Source organism: Nerophis lumbriciformis, linkage group LG04 (assembly GCF_033978685.3).
Source record: "Nerophis lumbriciformis linkage group LG04, RoL_Nlum_v2.1, whole genome shotgun sequence".
Lineage (NCBI taxonomy): Eukaryota > Metazoa > Chordata > Actinopteri > Syngnathiformes > Syngnathidae > Nerophis > Nerophis lumbriciformis.
Window position 1 is genome coordinate 19,940,982 of NC_084551.2, and position 26,171 is coordinate 19,967,152.

General features: G+C 38.0%; 1 protein-coding gene across 1 annotated transcript; it reads left to right on the forward strand.

The window, feature by feature from the left end:
* Positions 1–284: 284 nt before the first annotated feature.
* On the forward strand, positions 285–25,379 carry LOC133592313 (basic helix-loop-helix transcription factor scleraxis). Its single transcript, XM_061944903.1, has 3 exons — positions 285–986; positions 1,072–1,288; positions 24,828–25,379. Exons 1-3 carry the CDS (start codon positions 616–618, stop codon positions 24,864–24,866), a joined length of 627 nt encoding a protein of 208 aa, XP_061800887.1. The 5' UTR covers positions 285–615; the 3' UTR covers positions 24,867–25,379.
* The last annotated feature ends 792 nt before the right edge of the window (positions 25,380–26,171 follow it).

Below are 26,171 nucleotides of genomic sequence, written 5' to 3' on the forward strand. Positions count from 1 at the left end.
CGCCGCTCATTGACGGAAACGAGTGTCCGTAAACGAGAGTAATGCAGCTGGTGTTAAAGGGTGGATTCCCTCTGAAACCTACTGGTGTGCTGCCAAAACAAACTCCCGCCGACGGTTTGCCTCATGCCTCTGGTCTCTCTGGCCTACTTCGAGACAGCAGCCGAGGGACCCTCGCGTCTCCGAAGGAGGAGCAGGGGAGTTTTCGGGCCCTCCCACCGGCTATAAACCCTGAGGCAGACGGAAACACTCAGACAGCAGGCACACGTGGAGCATAGCGGCAAAGAGAGAGAAAGTCAAACTGCTGCCACAGGCGGTGAGTCATTTCTGCAGTCGGGACCGAAGCGGCCAAAATTGACTTGAAGGCTGTTTGGTGTAAATCAACAGCACATCCGCTGGTGAGGCTTCTGCGTGCCATTCTAGCTCTTCCGAAGGATTTACCTAGACAAACTGATTCTTGGGATGTGAAGAGAAAAAAGAGGATTTTGGAAGCTGCGGCCACCTGTTGCACTGCACAAGCTAGAAATATTTTGACGCAGACTGTAGTTTATTGAATAGTAACAAACCTGTCATAGATATCCGACAGTCTTGACCTCCGGCTGACCAACTTCGGTAAAGATGACCTTTGCGATGCTGCGCACGGCGCCTCCAGCAGGCCGCTTCTTGTATGGTGACATCGCTCTCCTCTCCGAGGATGATGACGAGAACGGTAGCGAGGGATCGGGTTCGGAGGAGCGCTCGGCCGCCTTCCGCCTGTCGTCTTCATCCCCGTCTGCCTTTCACATCAAGGTGAACAGGAAGAGGAAGCTCTGCGTGGGAAGTGCAGGGGTGGAGGCTGTGCTCGAGAGGCTCGGGGTCCCAGGCTCATCCCCCCCTACTGAAATCCGCCAGAGGACAGCGGCCAATGCTCGCGAGAGGGATCGGACCAATTCCGTCAACACAGCGTTTACCGCCCTGCGCACGCTCATTCCTACTGAGCCTGCAGACAGGTATGGCTTCTTGATTACATCCAGTACTTCTGCTCAGTTATCTGTTGATTATAATGACAATTCTCCCTTTGAATGACATAATTAGGAAGCTGTCAAAGATCGAGACACTGCGCTTGGCCAGCAGCTACATCAGTCATCTGGGGAACGTTTTGCTCCTGGGCGAGGGGCTTCATGACGGACAGCCCTGCCACGCCCCATCGCCACCGTTCTTCCACGTCAGCTCCTCCCCGAACAGAGGCTCCGATCCATCAGGCCAGCCCAAGCACATCTGCACATTCTGCCTCAGCAACCAGAGGAAAATGGTAAGCATATCAAGAAAATACGAGGAAATGTTGATGTTTTATTATGACCTGCTCAGTGGCCTTGTGGTTAGAGTGTCCGCCCTGAGATCGGTAGGTCGAGTCATACTAAAGACTATAAAACTTGGACCCATTACCTCCCTGCTTGGCACTCAGCATCAAGGGTTGGAATTGGGGGTTAAATCACCAAAAATGATTCCCCAGTGCGGCCACCGCTGCTGCTCACTGCTCCCCTCACCTCCCAGGGGGTGAACAAGGGGATGGGTCAAATGCAGAGGACAAATTTAACCACACCTAGTGTGTGTGTGTGACAATCTTTGGTACTTTAACTTTAACTTATGTTTCACAATATAAACACCCTCAAAAATATTCTTAAAATGATAATCAAATAGCCTTTTGATGCAAAGATGTGGCTTAGAAGTGTGTCACGGTTTAGGGTCATTTGGGCATTTAAAGCTGATATGAGATCAGGGACCGAGCCTATAAACCTGATTGGCCCTCTGGGGGTATTAAAAGCAGAAACTCTTTAAAGTTTTCTTTTGGGGAGGAAAAACTCTGTATAATTGCGCTGTTGGGAGTTTGATCTCATCAGGCAGGTGGCTTGAAGGATCACGGTGGTGTGTAGATGTAGAATTTGGGATAAAAGGGATTGTTTGAGCCTAAAGAGGTCTAGGATGGGTGAAAAGTAAAGGGTTGAAATAGGTGGTCGTTGCTGTTAAACAGCTGAAACTTAAATGTAACATGTTTTGGACTATTTCTTATATTAGACGAATCAACAGATCCAATTTAGACATTTTTAATTTAACACCACTGGCAAGTACGGTGTATTGAAAATGTAATATTTACTACATTTTACACATGTACCCTCTTACAGTTTGAATATTTCAGGATTTGACTTAAAGTAGTGAAGGAAAAACAACATTTGTAAAACAACCATTTGGAGGGTTTGATTCTACCGAGTCTGCCGCACTGCTGACCACATTAGTAGGAACTCTGTTGAGTTGCGGTTTAAACTACATTTATTTCATTCAGCACCGGAAATAGACATATTGGAGAAGACTGTTAGCAACTATTCGTATCCCAGTCAAGTTTACTTCCATTATGCACTGGAAGTGATAGAAAGGTGACGTATGAACTTTGCCTCTCTAACCTGGACGTTGCCCATTTAGCAGGATTTATGGGTAAGGAGCTGACATCTGGCAGACTCCCCCTTTTGCCCCAGCAGTGTGTGAAAGCTAATACTCTCCTCAGTGTCTAAACCCAGAGACCCTTCAGCTGAGGGATAACCTAAATCTCAGCAGACCTCCTCCTCCTCTTGGATGAGTTAAAACCATGGATGTGCTTAGTGTCGAAAATAAAACCCTGACAATAGCAGAATACTGTCATGTAATGTACAAATACATACTTATTATACAATCTATTGAAAGCCATTTGTTAGTGTATTTAAATATATACATACTTGTTGCCACTCTGGACACAGTAACTGTGCAATCAACAAATGGAACATCAGTCTAATTCAGGTTTGAGTTAAAAAAAGACCCTTAAACCTTTCCTTGACCTCAACCTTCCACTGTCTCCTTTCATACACACGCGCCCACGGCTCACAAATACGTCTCTATTTCATATCTTTCCACACAAGCCTTTCCCTAAGCCTCTCTTCTTCCACCGCCCCTATATCGATTAGCCTGGTGGAGGTCAAAGCTGTCAGTAGGATCTGTGTAATACTATCTGCTGCTGTCAACTCACTGCTGCCCATGCACGCTGGACCTGGAAAAATGCATGCTGGGTAGAAAACGGTTTTGAAACGTCTGTGTCACGTTATTCTGTTTCCCATTAGCCTTTTGTAGGCTGGACATGCATTCAGTGTGTTCTTGCTGAGGCGCAGCTGAAATGTCTTTTAAGTTTGAAATGCACAGAAATAAGTTTGCTATGAGGCGCTTACAACGATCATTAAATCTATCCTTTGTGTGTATATATAATATATATTCCTTAGGTCATGAAAAAACACACGGAAGCTATGTCATCCCTACAGGTCTGTTTTACAGGTTTCCCTGTTTTTTCCTGACCTAAGGGATATTCCGCTCTACTCCAGTATTGGTATATATATATATATATATATATACATCAATATACATACATCAATATATATATATATATATATATATTTATATATATATATATATATATATATATATATATATATATATATATATATATATATATATATATATATATATATATATATATAGATGTATGTGTATTTTATATGTATATACTGTATGTATTTAAAGTTACTTTGCTGACATCTTGGAAAAAATACATTGTTTGCATGGCAGCCTGGACCAATAGTGAATCAATGTCAGGAGAATACAAATTTGACAATATTATGAGAGGTGCATTCTAGCGACAGGGCCGCCCTTCCCTAGAGGCAAAGCATTGCATGAATAAGCACATGCAAATGTCAATTAATGAATGACAGGGCGCTTAATATGAAATTATACCGCACATATATTCCTAGGCCCTTCCTGCTCTGTCATTCGTAAGAGTTATTAGAGTTAGTGATAATAAAAAATAAATAAAATACTGCAACTTTGTTTTTATTGTGTTATATTTGTTATTTAGCTCTACAAACATAAACTATTGAACACTTTTTATTTCCCATTAATTTGTTGTAGTACAAGCATGCATTAAATTTAATTAAAATTGTATTTAAAAAAAAAAAAAAAAGTATATGTTGTAAATAAATTATTATTTTTTTTTTTTTTTTGCAAAGTGAGGGAAGGGGCCTCAAAATAAAATTTAGCCAGGAGCAGCCCTCTGCAGTAAAGTAGACTGCAGCCCCCCAAAAAATTGTTCCCGTGTTGTTTTTGCAGATCCAGATTTAATAATGTTCACTTTTTCCGGCTGTATGTGCATTACTGCCACCTACAGGACATGCAATGCATTGAACAGCGCCGCCTAACATGTTCGTATACATCAGTAATTCTCAAAAACATGTCAGATAGGGCTGTCTATAAGATTGTTTGAAAGGTCTATCCAATAGCGTGCACAGATTCTGACAATAGCACTGTGTGGATGTTCATGATGTAAAATGTTATTTTACTTTTCATAGATGGTGTGAAATGTAATTTTAATGCCTTTTAGGGTTAAAACAGCCCACAAGACTCTGTTTTCATGTTGAGCGATTCATTTATAGTAGTATGTCCAAACATTTAAGTGGTATTATAAATACAACCACAACTTTACATTCGTTGCTATCATTTTTTGTGTTTGTAAATCTAGCAACAGTAAAGTCTAGAAGTATTAGGAATGTGGCATGTTTTTATGATTTTGCCTTAACACTATACACTGTTACACAACTGCAATGGATTTGAAATTAATCAATAAATAAAAAATCAGCATGTGATTGAAGTGTTGAATGTCAGCTTTAATTAAGAGGTTTGACAAAATATACCAATTACAGTACCATTTAGGAATTACGACTACACATACATTATGCAGATGACAAACATGTAAGTAAACTGATATATCTGTAAATCTATTAATCTTGTTTAATACTCATCATTTAATTATATCCATGGTTTCATTTACTGCAAATGTGTGTTAGTATGTTTGTGCACACTCAATGCTATCCTCGACTTGTAGCTTTAATTCATAAATACAAAATTACATTATTTCATCACAGCTATTTATTTAAAGTTAAAAAGGTACACTCGCAAGCTGTTGTTTTTTTTCTCTTGTATAATTTCTTATCCATTGCGAACGGTGTAGACAGTCATCCCTCGTTTATCACTATTAAGTGGTTCCAGACTTGACCGCAATGAGTGAATGGAATTTGGAAAGGTTTGGGATTCTTGTTTATAAATCCAATATTTTAATAGTTGCAGTACAACAAACTGTTTCAGAATATCTAAATGTTTAACATTATGAAAGCTCTCTAGCCATAAAATAAAACCCAAATATTCACCGTTACACTCATTTGACCCAAAATAGTGGACATAAAAATAAAAAATATGAATATATACTGGACTGTAATACATATATAATACATAAATAAGATACACATACAATGTAATAATACTGTACAGTACAGTATTATTGAGTCACACACATTTCTTAAACACAACCACTAAACTGTGAAAATACTGCAACTGGTTCGACCATGAGGAGGATCTGCTGTACAACACAGTACAGTACCTTCAGTTTATTCATTCAAATTAATTAAGCTATTTTTGTGCGTGAAAATACCTAATTTAGGGAGGGTTTTGTGCCCTTTGAGGTCAACTTTTGCTCTATTTTTGGCCACTTTGGTTGTGTTCCTTCAATGGAATGATATGTTCTAAGAAAGTTTTTTTCATGTTTGATTTCAATATTTTTATTTCGAATACTTACTGATATCAACAATACACGGGGAAATAATTTTAGCCCAATAGAGTAGCAAAAAGGACGAAAAAAGTTCTCAGGGAGTTAAGAATATAGTATTTTTTTGCTCAACTCTCTAAATCAACTTTAGTCCTAAATACAAATAGTACACATGCCTTTATTTTATATTTTACACTTTAAACGCCCATTTGATCCAATTATTAATTTGTATTTAGAAAAATGTTCACAACATGAGTTATCGTCCATATGGTACATGTTAGAGCAGTGGTTCTCGACGTTTTTTCAGTGATGTACTCCCTGTGAAATTTTTTTTAATTCAAGTACCCCCTAATCAGAGCAAAGCATTTTTGGTTGAAAAAAAGAGATAAAGAAGTAAAATACAGCACTATGTCATCAGTTTCTGATTTATTAAATTGTATAACAGTGCAAAATATTGCTCATTTGTAGTGGTCTTTTTTGAACTATTTGGGAAAAAAAGGTTTTTATTTATATCTATAAAGGATTTTTGAATTGTTGCTATTTTTTAGAATATTTAAAAAAAATCTCACGTACCCCTTGGCATACCTTCAAGTACCCCCAGGGGTACGCGCACCCCCATTTGAGAACCACTGTGTTAGAGGACTGAGGTACTGATGTAAAGATCAAGCCTAAATATACATAAGATTAGTAATCAAATACATTTTATGCATTGCTATATTTGTTGTACGGGTCAGATTCCAAACTCTATAGCGGTGTAATATCATGGGGACAAAAAGTCCCCATTGACTACCATTATAACTACACATTTTAATTGTAAAGTCATTACACAATATAACCACATATTTTCTATTTTCATGGTTTCATTTTGGAGAAAAAGTGTACACTTAATCATATTTGCTTGCTGGCATTAGATGGGACAATTTGGGTCAAGTGTTTCTCACAGGGATTTGATACGGTGGTGGCTTGCAGGGGGAAGGGGGTGGTACGTGATGACGTGATGACGTAACAGTCGATGACAGCGATGACGCGTTGAAAATGCAACAAAAACCAAAGCAAATGATTAAGAGCGTGAGCAAAGTTTCTTCTGCCTCGTTCTGGGGAGAAATGGATTTGCAGAGCAACTCATTTTATGCAAAGCTTTCAAAAATAAAAACACTGACATAATTAGATCACATTGCAGTCAAAGGGTTACAATTAATTAAAAACTTGACATGAAGTTGATTGACAGATTTGAGCAAAAAAAGTAGAAACAATTATGAATCCAAACATGTTTTATACACTCCCTGAGGACTTTTTCATCCTTTCGGTACTCTAATAGATCAAGTATTCCCCCGCGGGTTAAATATAGATCCATCCATCCATCCATTTTCTACCACTTGTCTCTCTCGGGGCCGTGAGGTGTTGGAGCCTATATTTTTGAATAATGATCAGCCCTACTCAGGTTGGAGTGTCCGCCCTGAGATCGGTAGGTTGTGAGATCAAACCCCGGCTGAGTCATACCAAAGACTATAAAAATGGGACCCATTACCTCCCTGCTTGGTACCCAGCATCAAGGGTTGGAATTGGGGGTTAAATCATCAAAAATGATTCCCGGGCGTGGCCACCGCTGCTGCCCACTGCTCCCCTCACGTCCCAGGGGGTGATCAAGGGTGATGGGTCAAATGCAGAGAATAATTTCGCCACACCTAGTGTGTGTGTGACTATCATTGGTACTTTAACTTAAGGCAGAAGTATCAAACGTACGGCCCGAGGACCGGATCAGGCCAGCAAACAGGTTTTATCTGGCCCGCGGTATGAGTTTGCTAAGTATAAAAATTAACATGACATTTTTAAATGAAAGTAACGGCTGTTCTAAATGTGTCCACTGGATGTCGCAATAGCAATTCTTTGTATCTTTGTAGATGATGCTACATATGTACAAAATAAACCACATGATGTTGGTACATCAGTCGAGGAAAATGATCAAACTACATAAATAACATCCTGTAATTTGATTTTGATATTATTTTTTTATATTGATAGATTGAAAAGGAACACCAATGAGTTGACCGATGAACATTATCACATAATTTATTCGGAAAATATAAATAACGACAAATTAACCGCAACATGTAAGTGTAAAAAAAAAAAAAACAAGATTATGATTTGTACATTTTCAGAATGCGCTTGTTCTATTTTTTTAACGAAGAAAACAATCTGAAGTTGTCTTTATTTTTAAGTTATCGTGCCGTAATTTTATCAGTCCGGCCCACTTGGGAGTAGATTTTTCTCCATGTGGCCCCCGATCTAAAATTAGTTTGACACCCCTGTCTTAATGAAACGTGGAACAGCAAGGAACTGTAATATGTTTTTTGATAAATATATATATTTTAAAAAATAGAGTGATGACAGGCACAACTGTACCGTAAAGGCAAAAGCATTAAAACAACGATCGGTCTCCAAATGATTGTGGACCTTATAGTAATTGACATGAAGGGATGTTAAGTATTAAAATGGTGGTTATTATTTGAAGTACCAATGAAATGTTTGACATACTTACTCATTGCTGTAAACGAGGTGTTCTAAAACTTTAGTATAACTTACCAGTGTTGCTTAGTAAATTGTCAAGTTGATCCATATATAACTGGGTGCACTCTATAATGCCTCTGATAGTTTTTAACAGTATAGTAAACTTCTTTAGCTGAGAAAAATAAGCTACTCAGCTACGTTTTCTGCATCAGCGCCTTCTATAATAATATAGTGAGGTAGATTTACCACTGAAAAAACCTTATAATTGCATCTGAGCCGCGCTTCCACAGTAAAGCCGCGTCCCCGCAATGAAAATATTGAAAGCGTAGCTGCCAGAATGGAGTTAGTGCTCATGCAGTTTTTTCAAGGAGCGGAACAAAAAAATGGAAGCCCTAACTCGTTTGGCATTTGGAGGGTTAAATTTGATTGGTTGGATCCGAGACCTTTTCATTTCCCCGGAAAAGTGGCTCTACGGTGTATTTAAGTGGACTAGAGGGCAGAGTCGGAGCGGGTGATTACAGAGCGGAAACGATTGAGAAGGTAAAAGGAGACCTGGTGTCCTTAGAGCACTCTTTGTTCATTTGTATGGTCGTTGAGGTTCATCGCAGCTGTCACACCACTTGGCACCTACCACTTTCTCAATTTGTTCTGCTTTGGTTGATTCTCGATAAACAATCTTAAAAGCCACGGTTGCTGCAAGCACACATTGTTTACCTGGTCTGAGTCCCTTTACATATTTCCCCGGGAAGGCAAAGTGTTCCCCAACAGGAGGCTTTAACGTCAAAGGAGGATTTTCAAGCTCTGGTTTCTCCTTGGTACTATTGTGAGTCAAAGGCTACTGCGTGACACGAGGCACACTTCCTGTCCTTGGGGTGTTAAATCAATACTTTTTTGTACAAAACTGAAGCATTATACAAAATAATGTAACATATGTTTGTGCCGATAACACATTTTACAGCACAATATTCTGTGCAGCTATTCTTTGACGAAAAATTATATTGTTGTCAGCATTATTTTAAGACCAATTTAAACACTAATGTAATCAAAATATATGATAGTAATAATAATGCAAGTAACCTTTTCAAACGCAATAGACATTGGTATTTTTTCCCCCATTGTAATTGGAAGGTCAATAACTTTTCATTATCTTAATTAAGTAAACAAATTATAACAAATACAATTGACTCTATAACTGTTAGTTAAAAATGCACTTAAATAAATATCGAAAACCTCTTTCAAGTGCATTTTTTTTCTCCAGGATCAGGTGTTCTAGGAGGTTTTTTTTTTTTTGTTGGCCACTGTAAATTTGACTACTTTGTTCTTGTCGATAGGCTAATCTTGCTCATCGGGTTTAAAGCCCATCTATTACCACAACGATACTGTGGAGGTTGCTTCCCTAGCAGTTCCACTGTTAGACACAGCACCGGAGCCAAGCGTGCAGTTTTTAACCAGGTTTTAACGTACATAGATTTTATCAAAGTTTTCTCCAGCAGGACGTGGCTTTTCAGTCACGTCCGTATCCTCTCTCCCCTCCTGTTTCCGGCCGCTCACTGTTAAAGACAACAGATGATTAGATAACTCGTACCACCTGGGAGATCTAATCACCTGTTCAGCTGTGTCTCACCGTCAGCACTGCCACGCCACCCATCTGATGGCACTCTTTCCTCAGTTCCATGGAGAGAGGCGGTGACTTTCGCTCCTGCAAGCAGCGGTGGCCACACCTCCCTCCACAGATACATTTGGATCTGCAATCATCTTTTTTCTCTTAGTTTGTGTTACCTTGCGGTGCTTCTCACCAGCGAACGCTGTTTGGAAGCTAGCAGTCCCGCCTCCCCCCACAGAGACAAAGACTGTGGATGACTAACAAGTGGGTTCACTCCCTTCATTTAATTCTACTATTGAATGAACTCGCTCAGGTGCTGAGAGCGCTGCACAGAGTAAAACCTTCTGCACCTTGTTAGAAAGCAAGACACAGAGAAAACAAAATGTGCAAAAACTTGGCAATTCGTTTATGACTTACTGATAATCAGCCCAGGCCTAATGTAGCGTGACAATCCTACTGTTAGTCGTCATTAACTTTTTTTCCCTCAAAATAACAAAAATTGTGTGATTTCTATTTCCATTGTTTGTTTTGGAATGGATTGTGGTCGACAACATTTTTTTACATGAAATATTAGTCAAAACTATATTTATGTGACGGCTGTGCAACCTTGCTAAGGAGAGATTCTCACGTATTTACAGTTGGTAAAACATTTAACTTAGGGCTGTGTGTGAGTTGTGATTAATCACCAAAATTATTGCATTAATCATGGACTGTATATACACAGATTAATCAAGCAATTTATTTTGACCATACATGCTCTTTTACCTTAACCGTGGATGGTCACCTGAAAGGCGGTGCTGGTTGTTATGAGTGTGGAGACACGGACTTGTGGCACATTTCACTCCAAACTTTAGATGACACTGTTGCTACGTTTTGAGCAAATATCATCATCATCATCAAACATCAATCTTTATTGCAGACCTTTAAGATCCATTAAACATATAAAAACAGAATACAATACATTAAAAACAAAACAATAAAACATAAAAACAATTAAAAAAAAACATAAAACATAAAGCCCAAATGTCAGTTTCTGACATACAAACATGTACTGGTAGTAAAAAACAAACAAAAAAAAAAACATTTTACGGAGCCCTACGGAGCCCCTAAAAGGGACATGTTTTTTTTTTTTTTAGATATGTATCTCGTGCGCACGCAAAAGTATCTCGTGCGCTCGAGATTAGAGATGTCCGATAATATCGGCTTGCCGATATTATCGGCCGACAAATGCGTTAAAATGTAATATCGGAAATTATCGGTATCGTTTTTTTTATTATCGGTATCGTTTTTTGGGTTTTTTTTAAAAATTATTTTTATTTTATTAAATCAACATAAAAAACACAAGATACACTTACAATTAGTGCACCAACCCAAAAAAAACTCCCTCCCCCATTTACACTCATTCACACTCATTCACTCAAAGGGGTTGTTTCTTTCTGTTATTAATATTCTGGTTCTTACATTATATATCAATGTATATCAATACAGTCTGCAAGGGATACAGTCCGTAAGCACACATGATTGTGCGTGCTGCTGGTCCACTAATAGTACTAACCTTTAACAGTTAATTTGACCAATTTTCATTTATTACTAGTTTCTATGTAACTATTTTTTATATTGTTTTACTTTCTTTTTCATTCAAGAAAATGTTTTTCATTTATTAATCTTATTTTATTTTATAATTTTTTTTTAAAAGTACCTTATCTTCACCATGCCTGGTTGTCCAAATTAGGCATAATAATGTGTTAATTCCACGACTGTATATATCGGTTAATATCGGTATCGGTAATTAAAAAGTTGGACAATATCGGAGTATCGGATATCGGCAAAAAGCCATTATCAGACATCCCTACTCGAGATAGTTTCTCGTGCGCACGAGATGTTCTCCCGTGAGCACAAGAAACATCTCGGGACATGGGGAAAATATTTTTTTAGATACGTTTCTTGTGCTCACGGGAAAACATCTCGAGCGCACGAGAAACTTTTGCGTAAGCACAAGTTAGTTTCTCGTGCGCACGAGATACATATCTAAAAATAAATAAATCCCCATGTCCCTTTAGGGGCTCCGTAGGGCTCCGTAATTTTTTTTATTTTTTTTTATTTATTTTTTTTAGACTTAATCAAACTTTATATATTTATTATTATTTATTTTTAAGTTAATTTGAATTATGCAAGCAAGTAATAACCTGTGATTAATCATGATGAATCCAGATTCAAAAGTGTGATTAATCTGATTAAAAAATAATCATTTGACAGCACTAATCTAAATATAAAAACCTCAATTATTTCCCCGCCAAAATTATGTTTCTTTCATAAAGTTCAACCAAGAATCTATGTTTGGAAATCCAAAGGCCAAAAAAAAAAGCAATCCTAGTAGTTCTTTGTGATGTTTTCAATTTAAATCCAAAACCTATTAAGGTCTGACATTTCATAACAAGGCGAGTCATGTTCCTAATTGGTTAAACGCTTTTAATTTGCAGTAAAAGTCTTCATGTGATGACTCTTTTTGGGCGTCTCTTTGGAAAGTCAGCCCGGCTGGAAAGTGACTTATCTCTTTTTGTGGGTTCGGGCATGTGACGCGACAATGTGAATACATTTGAATGCTTACGGTTCGTATGAATCAGAGTGAATGACAGCAAATGTGCTCGAGAGTGTATTTGGTGACACCGTCATTGAAGTTTAGTATGCGCGCGCACACACACACACACACACACACACACACACACACACACACACACACACACACACACACACACACACACACACTTGCTCTGTGTCTGGAAGTCATTGGCGGTGCAGAGCACAGCAACAAATGAGCTAATTGTTCTGAAAATGATTTATCCTACGCTGAGGCCTGTACAGCCAGTGCTTAATTCAGCTGCCACTATTAGAAACACATTGACGTTAAGCTTTGATGGTATGTTAAAAAAAGCCTGGAAAGTGCTTTAATAAAAATGCCCTCACACCCTCTCACACGTACACGTACACACCCACACACACACTCCTACGCTCCTAACCAGGCAGCCATTGGACACACCAAGCAGCGCACAGACTTGATCAAAACCATGTCGCTCCAAGTCTCCTCGTTTTTCCTCCGAGAGCCAGACAGCTATGCACAATGCTGCTTTCGAGACACCCCCCCCCCCCCCAAAAAACCCTCAAATATGATTACTCAGTTAAGGAGGTCTGGATCACGACAGCGCTTTCAACACGTCCTAACTAATGGCGTGCAGGAAGTTGTGCAAACAGGCATGGCGAGGGAGAGAAAACAAGTCAGAGAAATAGCCGCAGACTCTGTGGGATAATCAGACTGCCATTTGTCCTCCAGGTTGGACAGTTTTTGTTGTGGGCCTAAAACTCCACTTTTGCTTCTTTACAGACATCTAATGGAGCATGCGTCCATGTGAGCCTAACTGCACGGATAGCACTTTTAGGAGCGCACTAATGACTGTGGTTTTTACAGTCATTTGGTTAATAGTCTGTTTTTGGGTGGAAAGAAGCATGACATCACTTGAGCGCATGAAAGTAGACGTTTCGAGGCCATAGATGAAAAGTAAATTGCCCTCATTTTCTGATACTGCCGCTGTTGCCACTTTGCGTCTAATTTCAAGCGATGTTAATGAGGTGCATTGAAGGTGGCTACAGGAGGGGACATTTTCACATTTATTCACACCCATGTCTGGTGTGTGTGTGTGTGTGTGTTTGCCTTGATCGTGCATGAGTGTGACTTTGTGTCGTCACACGCGGACCTGTCTGCATGTTCTCAGCACAGATGGAAGCGGTTAAAGCCCAATTTACCACCAACAGATGAAGTCGGGTCAGATAACTTACAAAATCTATTAGTAAAGATATCATTTTGTTGTCGTTTGCTCTCAAGGGGGAAAAGCTCGTTCACACATTTGCTTTGAACGGAACTACTTTCGAAATTGTGCGTTTTAAAAAAGCTACTAAAGTTAGTGGCTACATTGATGGCCTCACACAGTGCACATCTTTAATTGTGGAATAATTATAACACAGTGTTCAGGCTTTGTGTTGCCTTAAACAAGAATTTAATATAACTTATTTATTATTATCGTAAAACAACGCCCTTAACCTAATGTCACCGGCCACATAGACACACTCAGTATGCGCAAAATTCACTTAATATGGTTGAAACCTAGCTTTTTTTTTTAAAAACACAACATACTGTTTTTGCATGCAGCATACAGATTGTAATGTCTCCAAGTTTTAAAGGGAAACATTTTTTGTAAGATTTGATTCATGTAGGATTTTATCAATAGATAATTATCATAATGATACATTATAATTATAATTATTAGTGCATCTATTGGGGGTTAAGCCTCCCTTGTCTTTAAAAACGAGCAATTCTCTATTTCGAATTTTAATCAAGGTTCTTTGAACGCACCACAGTTATGTGCTATGACAGGGAAGTCCAAACTTGTTCCACTAAAAAGTAAAAAAGAATGCAGGGGCCATTTTAATATTTCTCACTATTAAAATCAATAAATATGAAGATTGTTTAAAATCAAATTAGGGCTGCAACTAACGATTAATTTGATAATCGATTAATCTGTCGATTATTACTTTGATTAATCGATTAATAATCGGATAAAAGAGACTATCTACATTTCTATCCTTTCCAGTATTTTATTGAAAAAAAACAGCATACTGGGACAATGTTCTGGACATTGGGGATGCAGCATACACCAATAATAACACAGAAATGTAACTCATCAGATCAGAACTGGATCAGACATTGTACACGTTTCTGTTGTGAATAATAAATGATTAATTTTAGGCTGCCTCTGAATAATAGCATGAAATATTCCAGCACCTTCATAACGTTTAGTTATACTAAAGCGTCACTCAAATCTAAATATATTTATATAGCTTTATCGGGCCCGGCTACATTGATCCATTATGAAACCAACCTGAGATATTTCTGTCTGTTACGTTTATTTCGAAATTGGTAACCGTGCGTTTTCTCTCTCAAAACGGAGTCAAATGTGCCGAGACACATTATCAGCCCCGCGTTGCAACAAAGGGATAACGTTAAAGTTACTCACAAAAAAGCTGAACTCATGAATGCCTGTTGCCACTATGGACTTAAAAAGTTACGCACTGTGAGTTATTCCCTTCATCCATGGCTCCAACATGTTTCCTTTTCAGGTGCTCCTGAAGCAATGTTGTACTTCCGTGCCATTTTGCAGGAAACGGTCTTCTTTGAAGTCTTTAAAGTGAAGTGTTCCCACACTTTTGACGACATAGGTGGTACACTTTTCTCCATTGAAGCAATAACCTCAAGATGTTTCTCCGCTAAACTATCCGTACTGTTTTTCTGCGCTATTTTTCGAATGTTTCCAGCAAAGGAGACGGCGTCGTCACGTGAGCTGCACATGACACATCGTTGGCTAGCTTACCTCCACCTCATGAGACGTAGCCTCAGCGCCGCCCTGGCGCTGTTTTGTACTGTTTTTGTACTTACTCTGATTATTGTTTCTCAGCTGTTTGTAAATGTTGCAGTTTATAAATAAAGGTTTATAAAACAAAAAAAACAAAGAAAAAAAATCACCCCCCCCCAAAAAAAATATATATATATATATAAAGTTTCTCAGATGTTTGTAAATGTTGCAGTTTATAAATAAAGGTTTATAAAAAAAAAAACAAAGAAAAACCCCCCCCCCCCCAAAAAAAAAAAAAATATATATATATATATATATATAAAAGCCTCTGCGCATGCGCATAGAATAGTTCCAACGAATCGATGACTAAATTAATCGCCAACTATTTTGTTAATCGATTTTATACAATTTAATCGATTAGTTGTTGCAGCCCTAAATCAAATACCAGCCTGCATGTCAGCTTTGTGTTATTAGCGTCAATGTTCACATTTTTTCTCGTTAAATTACACTTGTTTGATCTTTTATACCACTTTTATTAATGTTTTTATTTTCATTTTTAGTAATTATATATGTTTAGTATGTACTGCGAACCAAAATTGTCCCCTGTGCCCCACTTTGGACTCCCCTGTTTTATGCAATGCAAAAGTGTAACGTAAACATCACATGTGTGTGAATGCATTAAGGTGAGCTTTGAATGCTCCTGTGTTGTGTCAGCAGTGAAGTACCCATGCGCGGTTTGTCGCTACCTCAAGGAATGAGCCATTTTGCATTTTTGGGAGGGGTTGTAGGTTGTGTTACATATTCCTCATTTTATTTAAACAACCTTATTATTGATTCTTGACAGTAAAATTGGTCTTACCTGAACTTTATGATGTCGTATGTTATATCGCTTTGATTCTAAATAAATGAAAGCAAAAACATAATCAAAGCCCAATGTGGCCCTCCTCGTGGTTGTGGCCCTAAACAACAAACATAGTGTTTATGCTACGGGACCGTATTAAACCGTGGTGGATTAGGCCAGCTAACACAAACCCTGTGTTTTTCAAACCACAGTGCACGCCTGATGTGTCCAAGCCACATAATGGCACACAGTGGCGTAGTTAGCGTATTACTTAACTTGTGATGTGTAATTTATTGCACCATTTGCTGCCTAGTGGACAAAATCCCATTCTGTATGACACACTTCAGGTGCTGACTTACATTTATTCCAAAATATTCTCACTCTCCAACCGAAAAAAAAAAACGAGCCGTTTTCATTTCACGCTTAAATACCAATCTCCTTATATGATTTACAGAGCCGTGCCCAAATGAAAAGATATTTTCCAACCCGAGTCTTTCCTCTCGTCGTGCCGCCAGGAGCTAAATTAGATGTTTGCGTTTGACAGGATGGATTAACGCAGGGAAATAGAGCGAGAGCATGGAAAATCCACAGGACACAGATTGAGTTTCACGTGATAACAAAGTAAAATTGTACCATTGATAAGAAAAAGTGTTTATTGTCTGCGCATTAATGTTGGACAACTTTCTTTTATCCTGATAAAATGTGGTAATATCATCACATCCTATCTAAAGAAAACGTCATCAGGTAACCGTATTAGTCTCGGACAAATCACTCCATGGGGAAATTGTGTGTGTGTGTGTGTGTGTGTGTGTGTGTGTGTGTGTGTGTGTGTGTGTGTGTGTGTGTGTGTGTGTGTGTGTGTGTGTGTGTTTGGAGAGAGAGAGAGAGCGCGACCCTGCAATGTTAGTCTTCAAGGAATTGTTTTGACTACGCAGTTGGCCTTTAACACCCCGCCCCCCAGCCCAACCGCCGCCCTCCCCCACCCACATATGTACCACCGTCACTCAGCATGCACACAGAGGCAGCATGTGTCCAAGTGACGGCGCTAAATGAATAAATGTACAAATTGTCGGGCCATATACTGTAATTTGGGTGCCAACGTTCCCACAGTCTGCTGCGGGCGTACTGTCATTATGGTATTAGGTGAAGTAATTATTCTTTATCAGGCACGATCATTCATCTGGTGTTACAAATGGACCCGCACACCTCGCTATGAAGCAGTTTGAAATTAAATATAGTGCATGGAAAATTTAAACACACACCAGTAACAGTCTCGGGTGGCAATTATTTTAATGAATACCCTATTCTTAAATCAAAACGTTAATTTAAGAATAATACTATGATTCATGAATGAGTTAGAATCAGGGTAGTCTATGTCACTGTTTTATGTTCATATGTTACCATGTGTGGTTTGAAAGAACAGAGTAAAAGATACATGTATGTATATTTCTCAATTACAAATTAAATTGAATAAAAATTGACAGTCGGCCCAAATTATCACAGCTGTCTGGTACACTTTTACATACATAGAAGCAACTTGCGTGTGCAAGGCATTGTAGTATTGACACTAAAACAATTACCGTATTTTTCGGATTGTAAGTCGCAGTTTTTTTCATAGTTTGGCCGGGGGTGCGACATATACTCCGGAGCGATTTATGTGTGAAATTATTAACACATTACCGTAAAATATCAAATAATATTATTTATCTCATTCGCGTAAGAGACGAAGCAAATGTCAGCAATCGACACACACACGTCGACCAATAAGAATTCAGCGAGGACGGGTCATAGCAGAAGTGCATTATGCGTCATGGCAGAAGTGCATTGTGGGTCATGGGATGCTAACTGCTGCTATGTCTGTAGCTATTAAAATGGATCATTTCAACATTGGCGGTAACTTATAAAAACTGAGAAGGGCTGAACAAAAATGGCATCGAAAAGGAAATCATATACTGCAGATTACAAGCTGGACGTAGTGAAATATGCAGCAGAGAACGGCGATTGAGCAGCAAAAAGAAAGGGAGCGGCGCATACCAGGAGCGACAACGAGAAAGAAGATTTCATCGGTTTTAGCGATCAGGAGTGACAGATTGTTTGGTAAACGTATAGCATGTTCTATATGTTATAGTTATTTGAATGACTCTTACCATAATATGTTACGTTAACATACCAGGCACGTTCTCAGTTGGTTATTTATGCGTCATATAACGTACACTTATTCAGCCTGTTGTTCACTATTCTTTATTTATTTTGAATTGCCTTTCAAATGTCTATTCTTGGTGTTGGATTTTATCAAATAAATTTCCCCCAAAAATGCGACTTATACTCGAGTGTGACGTGTATATGTTTTTTTCCTTCTTTATTATGCATTTTCGGCTGGTGCGACGTATACTCCGGAGCGCCTTATTATCCGAAAAATACGGTAAATCATACAGTATAGTATTGTAAAATGTTTGATTAAAAATAAAAAAATACAAACATTATGTCAGGACTTGATCTTGGGAGTTTGCTTTTCCTGGATGCAACGGGAAGTTGGCACGGGCGAGACGGGAATGAAGGTACATGATTTATTTATATTTATCAAAAAAAAAGGAATAAATGAAAGCGCGCACAGTGGCGGAGAATAAACTATGAAAAACAAAAGACTATAGCAAAAAGTACAAATGAAAAGCACGCACAGTGGCGGAGAATAAACTATGAAAAACAAAAAGATTATAAACATGGAACAAAAACTTACTTGGCTTGGACAAAAAAGGAGCAGCGTGAACATGGACATGAAACAATGGACGGAGCATAAATGTGGAGTGGTATGGGGTGCGAGGTCGTCAGAAAAACAAACTGAAAAACACTGAACTTAAATACTGCAGACATGATTAACGAAAACAGGTGCGTGACTCAAGACGTGAAACAGGTGCGTGACGTGACATGTGAAAACTAATGGTTGCTATGGTGACCAGACAAGGGAGTGAAAAGACAGAAACTAAACAAAACATGACTTAAAACAAAACATGATAATACAGACATGACACATTAAGACCATGTAAAAAACTAAAAGTGTTTGTATATTTTTGTTATATTATGTTTTTAAATGCCAATCTTTACTTATTTTACACAGTTATTGTTGTTTTTTAAGGCTTACAGGTTTTTATATTCTATTTTCCATTTTACAGGTTTTTTTTTTTTTTAATTTATTGATTTTTTAAAATTCAAATAGGAATCACTATTTGAACCCCTAATGTCGATCGACAGCGAGAACCTTCGTATTGTGAGGCACGTGCAATAACCCCTGTTCCACCGTGCTGCCAGAGAAGTTCATCTAAAAAACCAGAAATTTAAAAACCTGTCACAATAAAAAAAGAAAATTGCTGTGTAAAAAAAATCTGAAGATTGACTTTAAAAAAACATATCGTAATGCAAAAAAGAGCAACAAAAACTATTGTGGGTTTTTTTGGTGTTTATTTTTCAATTCATTTCCAGGTAATTTTTCAATACCTGCATGCATGTGCGTGTTACGTGGGGATAGCAGAGAGAGGTCCGTATATAATAGTTGCAGCACGTTCAAATATTTATAACATATAAAAATGTGTGTGTGTGCGTGCGTGTGTGTGTTAGAGTGTGGGCATGTGTGCACGAGGCTTGGCCATCGAGCATCGATGGGAACCGGGGATAACATTTCAATTCTCCCGGAATCGTTCAACATTTTTTTAAATTTAGATTGCTAATTTTGATGCCCGACCAAAATAAATAACACCGTAAATGCGCCGAATAACAAAGAAAAAATAGCCACCCACCACCATTTATTTTTAAAGTGGACATTTTTGTTTAGTTATTAAATGGGATATTTTGTCAATAAAAGAATTGTGGTTAGCGCCCTCTTTTAAACCAAATCTTTATGATGACCTTGCTTATTAAAGAATCTAAATCAATAATCGTTATGGACCGTAATCAAAACAAGGAATCATTCAAATCTAAATGATGCTCAATGCTAGTGTGTGCTCTGGAAAATTATCTTCTCCATAAACAGTAAAAAATAGCAGAGCAACAAAAACTCTTAGCAAGTCTTATAAATGACATTTTCAAATATTCTTGGAGGATTCCACCATGTGAAATGACGTTAAACATTAAAATATTTAGTTGATCCAACAATAACTTAATTTGTGTTTACCAAAATTGACAGAAAAACACTCAGTAAAGTCAATGGTTGATTTTTGTTCGAGTGGTACTACTACTACGATTACTCACTAGGGTTTTAAACAACATCACATAGTTTAAAATGTCTTTAACACATTAATCACAGTAATATTATGAAATTCTCTTATGGTTCAACTTGGCTGATGCTTGATTGCGTAACAAAGCCACAGTCTTTAGTGGCAGAACTCCATTTAGAACACTACAGTCTTTGCTGCTGATCCATGTAGTCCAGAAACTCCTTTATTCCGCAGTGTGTGTTATCCACATGTAAACAAAGCATCAGCCAGATAATATCAGTCTAATAGTAGCCTGGATAAAAGATTGTCTCCTTCCTCTCACCTCAGTCTGTGGGAGGACTACAGTAGTTCCTGCCCAGAGTCCAATGATCTCACCCCCTCATTCCGGCCTGATATCCTTCCAAACACCTACCCACCTTTTGTTGATGTCTGTCAAACACCTACACCTTGTGCACGGTCTAGGAGGAAATGTGGAACAGGTGTTGGTCTGATGAGAGGGAAGCAAGACGGCACGAAATTCACGAGAGGACAGACGAGGGGGGGAAGAAAGAGCTCTGATTCATTGATGACCTCACCTGAGGCAATCATTTTAACCTTTCTACTTACTAATACATTTACAGACACATTAAATGAGATCTGTGTTTTCTCTGGCAAAACTAAAGGGTATTAGTTCTCTTGTTTGTGAAAGGCTGCATATCTTTTGTCAGCTGTGAGTTGATCTATGAAACATTGGCCTTGAAAAAACAATAAACCAAGTGGGGATGATGTGTTGCATATCACTCAGTAGTCCGTTGGATGAAATCCCTCGAGCGCTACTTGAAAGTTTAATGGTAGCCAAGCAAAGTTGGGGGTGGGAGCGGGAGGGAAAAAGTGAGCTTATTTTCCTGGCCAGATAGAGAAACCATCCGGCAGCCAGGAAATCAAGAGTGCACTGCTCTGATACCACAGATAAATACTCGCGTGTCAAATGCCAGCTCATGATGTCAGACTGCAATCACATGAAATTAAGATGAAATATCCTCTGCTACCTTTTCTAAGAGTTCATGCCGCAATAAGTGCGTGCTTTTTTTTTTACATCACATATTGTCATCCATAACTTTCACTTTGAAGCTGAAAAGATCCACATCTGTGAACCGTTACGCGGAGGTTATAACGATGCCATTCGGAAGACTGACATCAAATTTTAACAAGCAATGATGGTTTTGTGATTCTTGTCTAACTTTTTACGATTTGACTACAATTATCCAATAAAGTGGTGAGCGTTGTCAGCACAAAACCTGTGAACCTGTAGTATTCCCTTGGACCACCAGCGTTTTTTTCATATATTTTCATATATTAAAAGGCCCTATTGTGTCCAGATGACAAAAAATTCATGAACACGTTTTCTTTATGTATTTTTTGCTCATGAAAAATAATCTCTAAAACTAATTTCAGTTAGTTTTAGAGTAATTGGGAGATACAGTATCTAACTGTAGTTGGAACAATTATTCCTCAAAATTCTGCTCCCTCTTAGTGTGATGCCATCTACAGTACTTGAGCCCATTTCTCTGCATAGACAGTGTTGATAATGGCATGTAAAACTGTTATTTCTATCACCTAATTGCATGTTTTTGTGTTTATACTTCAAAACGGATATGGTTAAGATTATTAGCAAAACATTTTTGCAGTTCCCTGCTCTTCCATCTCTTTTTCCATAGACTCATGTTCTTTCAGCATTTCCTCAAGCGTCTTGAAGAAAACATGAATTTTTATTTTTTGTCTCACTCCAGACTGGGGGCCCTCAGGAGCCCAGTCTGAGATTAACTTTTTTTTTTTTAATCATCCTCCCCCAGCATCTACCTTTATACCTTTTCCCAACTTCTACGGGGCGCCGTAGTGGCAACCAATCAGTGTTTCTGTTCTGTAACCCTGCACAATATTTGTTTGTCTAATCTTGAGCGAGTTTGTGCTGAAAACAAAATGTTGTTGTACTTGTGCAATTAATATAAAGATTCATCCATCCATCCATAAAAAAAAATAGCAGTTTACGTATTTTTTCTCTTGTTTTTGAGCAACTGGTTTGCTTGCATTTCTATTTTGTTTTTCTGCCCCGAGGGTGCTCCTGATTTTCAGGATCGCATTTGGCTTGAGTCTTTTACATTGTTTTCCATCCAAACCGACCAAAACCATCTTTCTTCAAAGTCGAAATCATCGCAAATTACACCCCTCTCGCTTGGTTCGTCCCATTTTATGCAAGACAATTTGACTGGAGAGGTCCATACTCTCCTCATATTTCCATCATTCGGAAATGTATGCAGGCTGACCCCTTCTTTGGTTGTATTGCTGCAGCCTGCAACAATGCTTCTGACAGCCATATTTGATCATTCCATCAAATTCCGCATGAAAATAACATTATTCAGGATAAAGACGCTACCAAAACACACATTTAGCAATATTAAACTGCCTCCAATCTTCGACATTTTGGGCATTCCGAAAAGTGCTGAAACTTGTTAGAAAACGAGCCTAAAATCACTACTGTGACTATTTGGGGGAGAATTCTACATGTTATACCTGTACACATCAATTTTAGATCCAGGACTATGAAATAAGTGCCAATGTTTTCAGCATTAGAGGATCCCTTTGAGGGCCACTTTGGTTGTTAGGCTTATACAACAATGCAGAAGTAGAAGTGTTGCGTTCACTCCCTTTAAAGCATTTGGGGTGTAACAGTACGAAACCTTTGGTTTGGTTCTGAGGCACATTGAAATGAGGTTCAGGGAAGTATGAGAGTGCCACTCCACACCCACCAATATGTTCGGTATACTCTATATATTTTTACATCTTTTATTTGAGATTTGTATTTGTTGGAAAGTTTGTAGTTTTGTATATTTCATTTTAAAATCAGTTAAGCTAAGCGGTTTAGTTTTTTGTTTTTTCTTCCCTTACTGTACTTAAGAAAACCGTGACAATGATTATGGCATACCGTTACACTATAGGTCAGGCCAGGAAGCAGTCAAAAAGAACAAAAGAATACCCAACTTTGAAAGCCTATCTTGCTACTGCAATTACCTATACAAATCTTAAATGGGTAGGGAAGGGGACAAGGCAGTCCATCCATCCATCCATCTATTTTCTGTTGCTTGTCCTTCTCGGGGTCAGTCAAAACTAATAATATAGTGGTGACACTGATATTTTACAAATACGCTTCACCTCATTCTATACTACTGCCCTATGAAAATGAGCTATGAAATACAAAAATAAATGTAACCTGGCAAATGTTTCTCACCAATGTAGTAGCAGTGTTAATTAATTTATGACTAATATGCGTCATATACAGTAGGAAGGGGATTCATATGGCCCCTTTTGTCGCGGTTCACCTGACACATGAAACATGACGAATTGGGGGAGGGGGGGGGGGGGGGGTCACTATCTACTTTAGCCACCAGATGGCAGTAAAGCGTTTAATATTTTAAAATGTGTTGTGTCGCAATCTCAACTTTGACCACAGCGTCAGTTGCTATGTAGAGTGGCACTTTCCATCATTTTCAGCAGACAATGCAGGCCTTATAAAAATGATTAACCACCTACATTCCTCTCATGCAAGATCCACCCAGGAATGGGGCCATACACATCCCTACCCTGCTGTAGTTTTCATCAACAACATTTTTCCCCCTGACAAAAAATTAGTCAAAGAATAAAAAACGACTTAAACAAGTTGAAAAACTTATTCGGGTGTTACCATTTAGTGGTCAATTGTACGGGATATGTACTTCACTGTGCAACCTACTAATAAAAGTCTCTATCAATCAATCAAAACCAATTTGACACAAATTAAATCAAGACGATTTGGACAAGTTAGGAATGTTTCCAATCACGGCCATACAGTATTTGTTTTAAATATTTTTCATTCGTGATTTATTTAACTATTTTTAAATTGTTTTTTTGTGTTACATATTGAGCACAGGAAGTGAACATAACAAATGTGTTTTGAAACGGAGGAGGGATCGGATGAAATAAATTCTGCTTCTTCCTACTCCTTTTCGGACAAGTTGCAATGAGAAACTGGAAATATGTGATGTACAATATTGTAATTGTACGCATGTTCGTAATGAACTAAAACGTAATACCGTAACCAGCTATGAGAGGGGACAGGTAACTAAAGGGGAAAAAAAAACATTTTAATAAAAACATTTGTGAATATTAGTTAATCAAAATTCAAAACTGCTGCCAGATACCTGTATAACCACTGACTATCAGAAATGTGAAATTGATCATCTACTTTCTCTCCATGTGCCTCTATGAATCAATATTACCACTTTACTTATTATTGCTATGTAGTGTGTCGTCTTTTCATCATATTATTCATATTTGATTTTTTTTTTCTTTTTTCAAAATGTTTAGCTTCTTTTAATCAATAAGCTGGTATATGAAAGGGGATACATTCGTTAACTTTTGTTTGCACGTGCAAATAGTAAAATCAACGTACAAAATACCTGAAAGCTGTTTTCAATATGTTTATTAAAAAAAGAACGCCACCTATCATCGGAAAGTTTTAAATGAAGGTGATATGTATAAAAGTGTGGAACGATTGACGTTTAAGTCCCTCCGTCTTTAAGTCAAGTTGTTTTCTCTCTTCCAGAACAAAGACAGAGACAGGAAGACGGCCATCAGAAGTTAACAACCATGCAGCACCTGGGCATTTATTTTTTTTAGGACTCGTCAGACGTGCGATGATGCATTTCTGAGACTTTTCAACAAGTACTACAGCACTTCTCGGACTTTGTACAGGAACTTTCTTTGTATAACTCTTTCTACAGCGCCCTTAAGGAACCCTTTGAGTTTTTCACCTTGGAAAAGAGAGCTTGTCTTTGACACGCATATAAAACCGTTTAATTGTGGGACTTCAGGACTGCGGTGTAAAGAGCTTTTGGCCCATGGTCACAGGAACAGGACAAATGTGTTTTCATCAAAAGCTGTGTTATTATTGTGTAAACTGTAATATAGATTGATATTTATGTGACATAACATTATATAATGAAACTATGTTATTTAACAGGCATATCACAATCTTGGAAAATAATAATGAAGAGTGGCCTGCGTGCAAAGTGTTGCCACTACTCACAAGTTTATGGCATTATCTGGCAGTTACATGCGGGAAGTTTTTTTTTAATGTGAGAATATATTTTGTGTTTTGTTGGCAAATAATGAAAGATGGTCAATAAATTGTTTTGTACTCACGCCTAAATGTCATATTTGCAGTCTCACTGTAAATAGTTTGTGCTATACAGCGTGTTGCCATTAATGGCACAGAAGAAACTAATTACAGTTGCAACTGAGTACCTCATTTCTACTTTGACTTTCAGTCCTGTTCAGTTCAGTTCAGTTCAGTTTCAGTTTATTTCGAACATGCATACCATACAATGTAATGCATCACACAATTCCAGTTGTTTCATTAGAGCACGCCCGAAAAAGAGTAGGAAGAAGCGGAGCTTATTTAATCCCACTTTTTTTCATACCATAGCAATGTTATCCAATGTCCTCGTTCTCTGTAACAGAACAGTGAACAAATAAATAATAAATAAATAATATACCAAATTAAGCAAACAAATATTAAATATTTAAATAATCTTTGTCTCAATACAAAAAGGGGAAAAAAAGGTTTCAAGATGTTCATCTCAATTCTTGTTTTGTGTACTTTGTGAACACTTGTAGTTTGAACAGTCTCTTAAACTGAATCATATTGGTGCTTTGTTTGATTTCTTTGGTTAATCCATTCCATAACTTAATTCCACATACAGATATGCTAAAGGTTTTAAGTGTTGTACGAGAATACAAATGTTTTAAATTAGATTTTCCTCTAAGGTTATATTTATCCTCTTTTGTTGAGAAGAATTGTTGTACATTCTTGGGTAGCAGGTTATAGTTAGCTTTGTACATCATTTTAGCTGTTTGCAAATGCACCAAATTGTTGAATTTCAATAAT

Coding starts and splice junctions, on each gene's coding strand:
- LOC133592313 (XM_061944903.1), top strand. CDS start 616: ATGACCTTTGCGATGCTGCGCACGGCGCCTCCAGCAGGCCGCTTCTTG. Junction 987..1,071: donor CCTACTGAGCCTGCAGACAG/GTATGGCTTCTT, acceptor TGACATAATTAG/GAAGCTGTCAAAGATCGAGA. Junction 1,289..24,827: donor TCAGCAACCAGAGGAAAATG/GTAAGCATATCA, acceptor TCTCTCTTCCAG/AACAAAGACAGAGACAGGAA.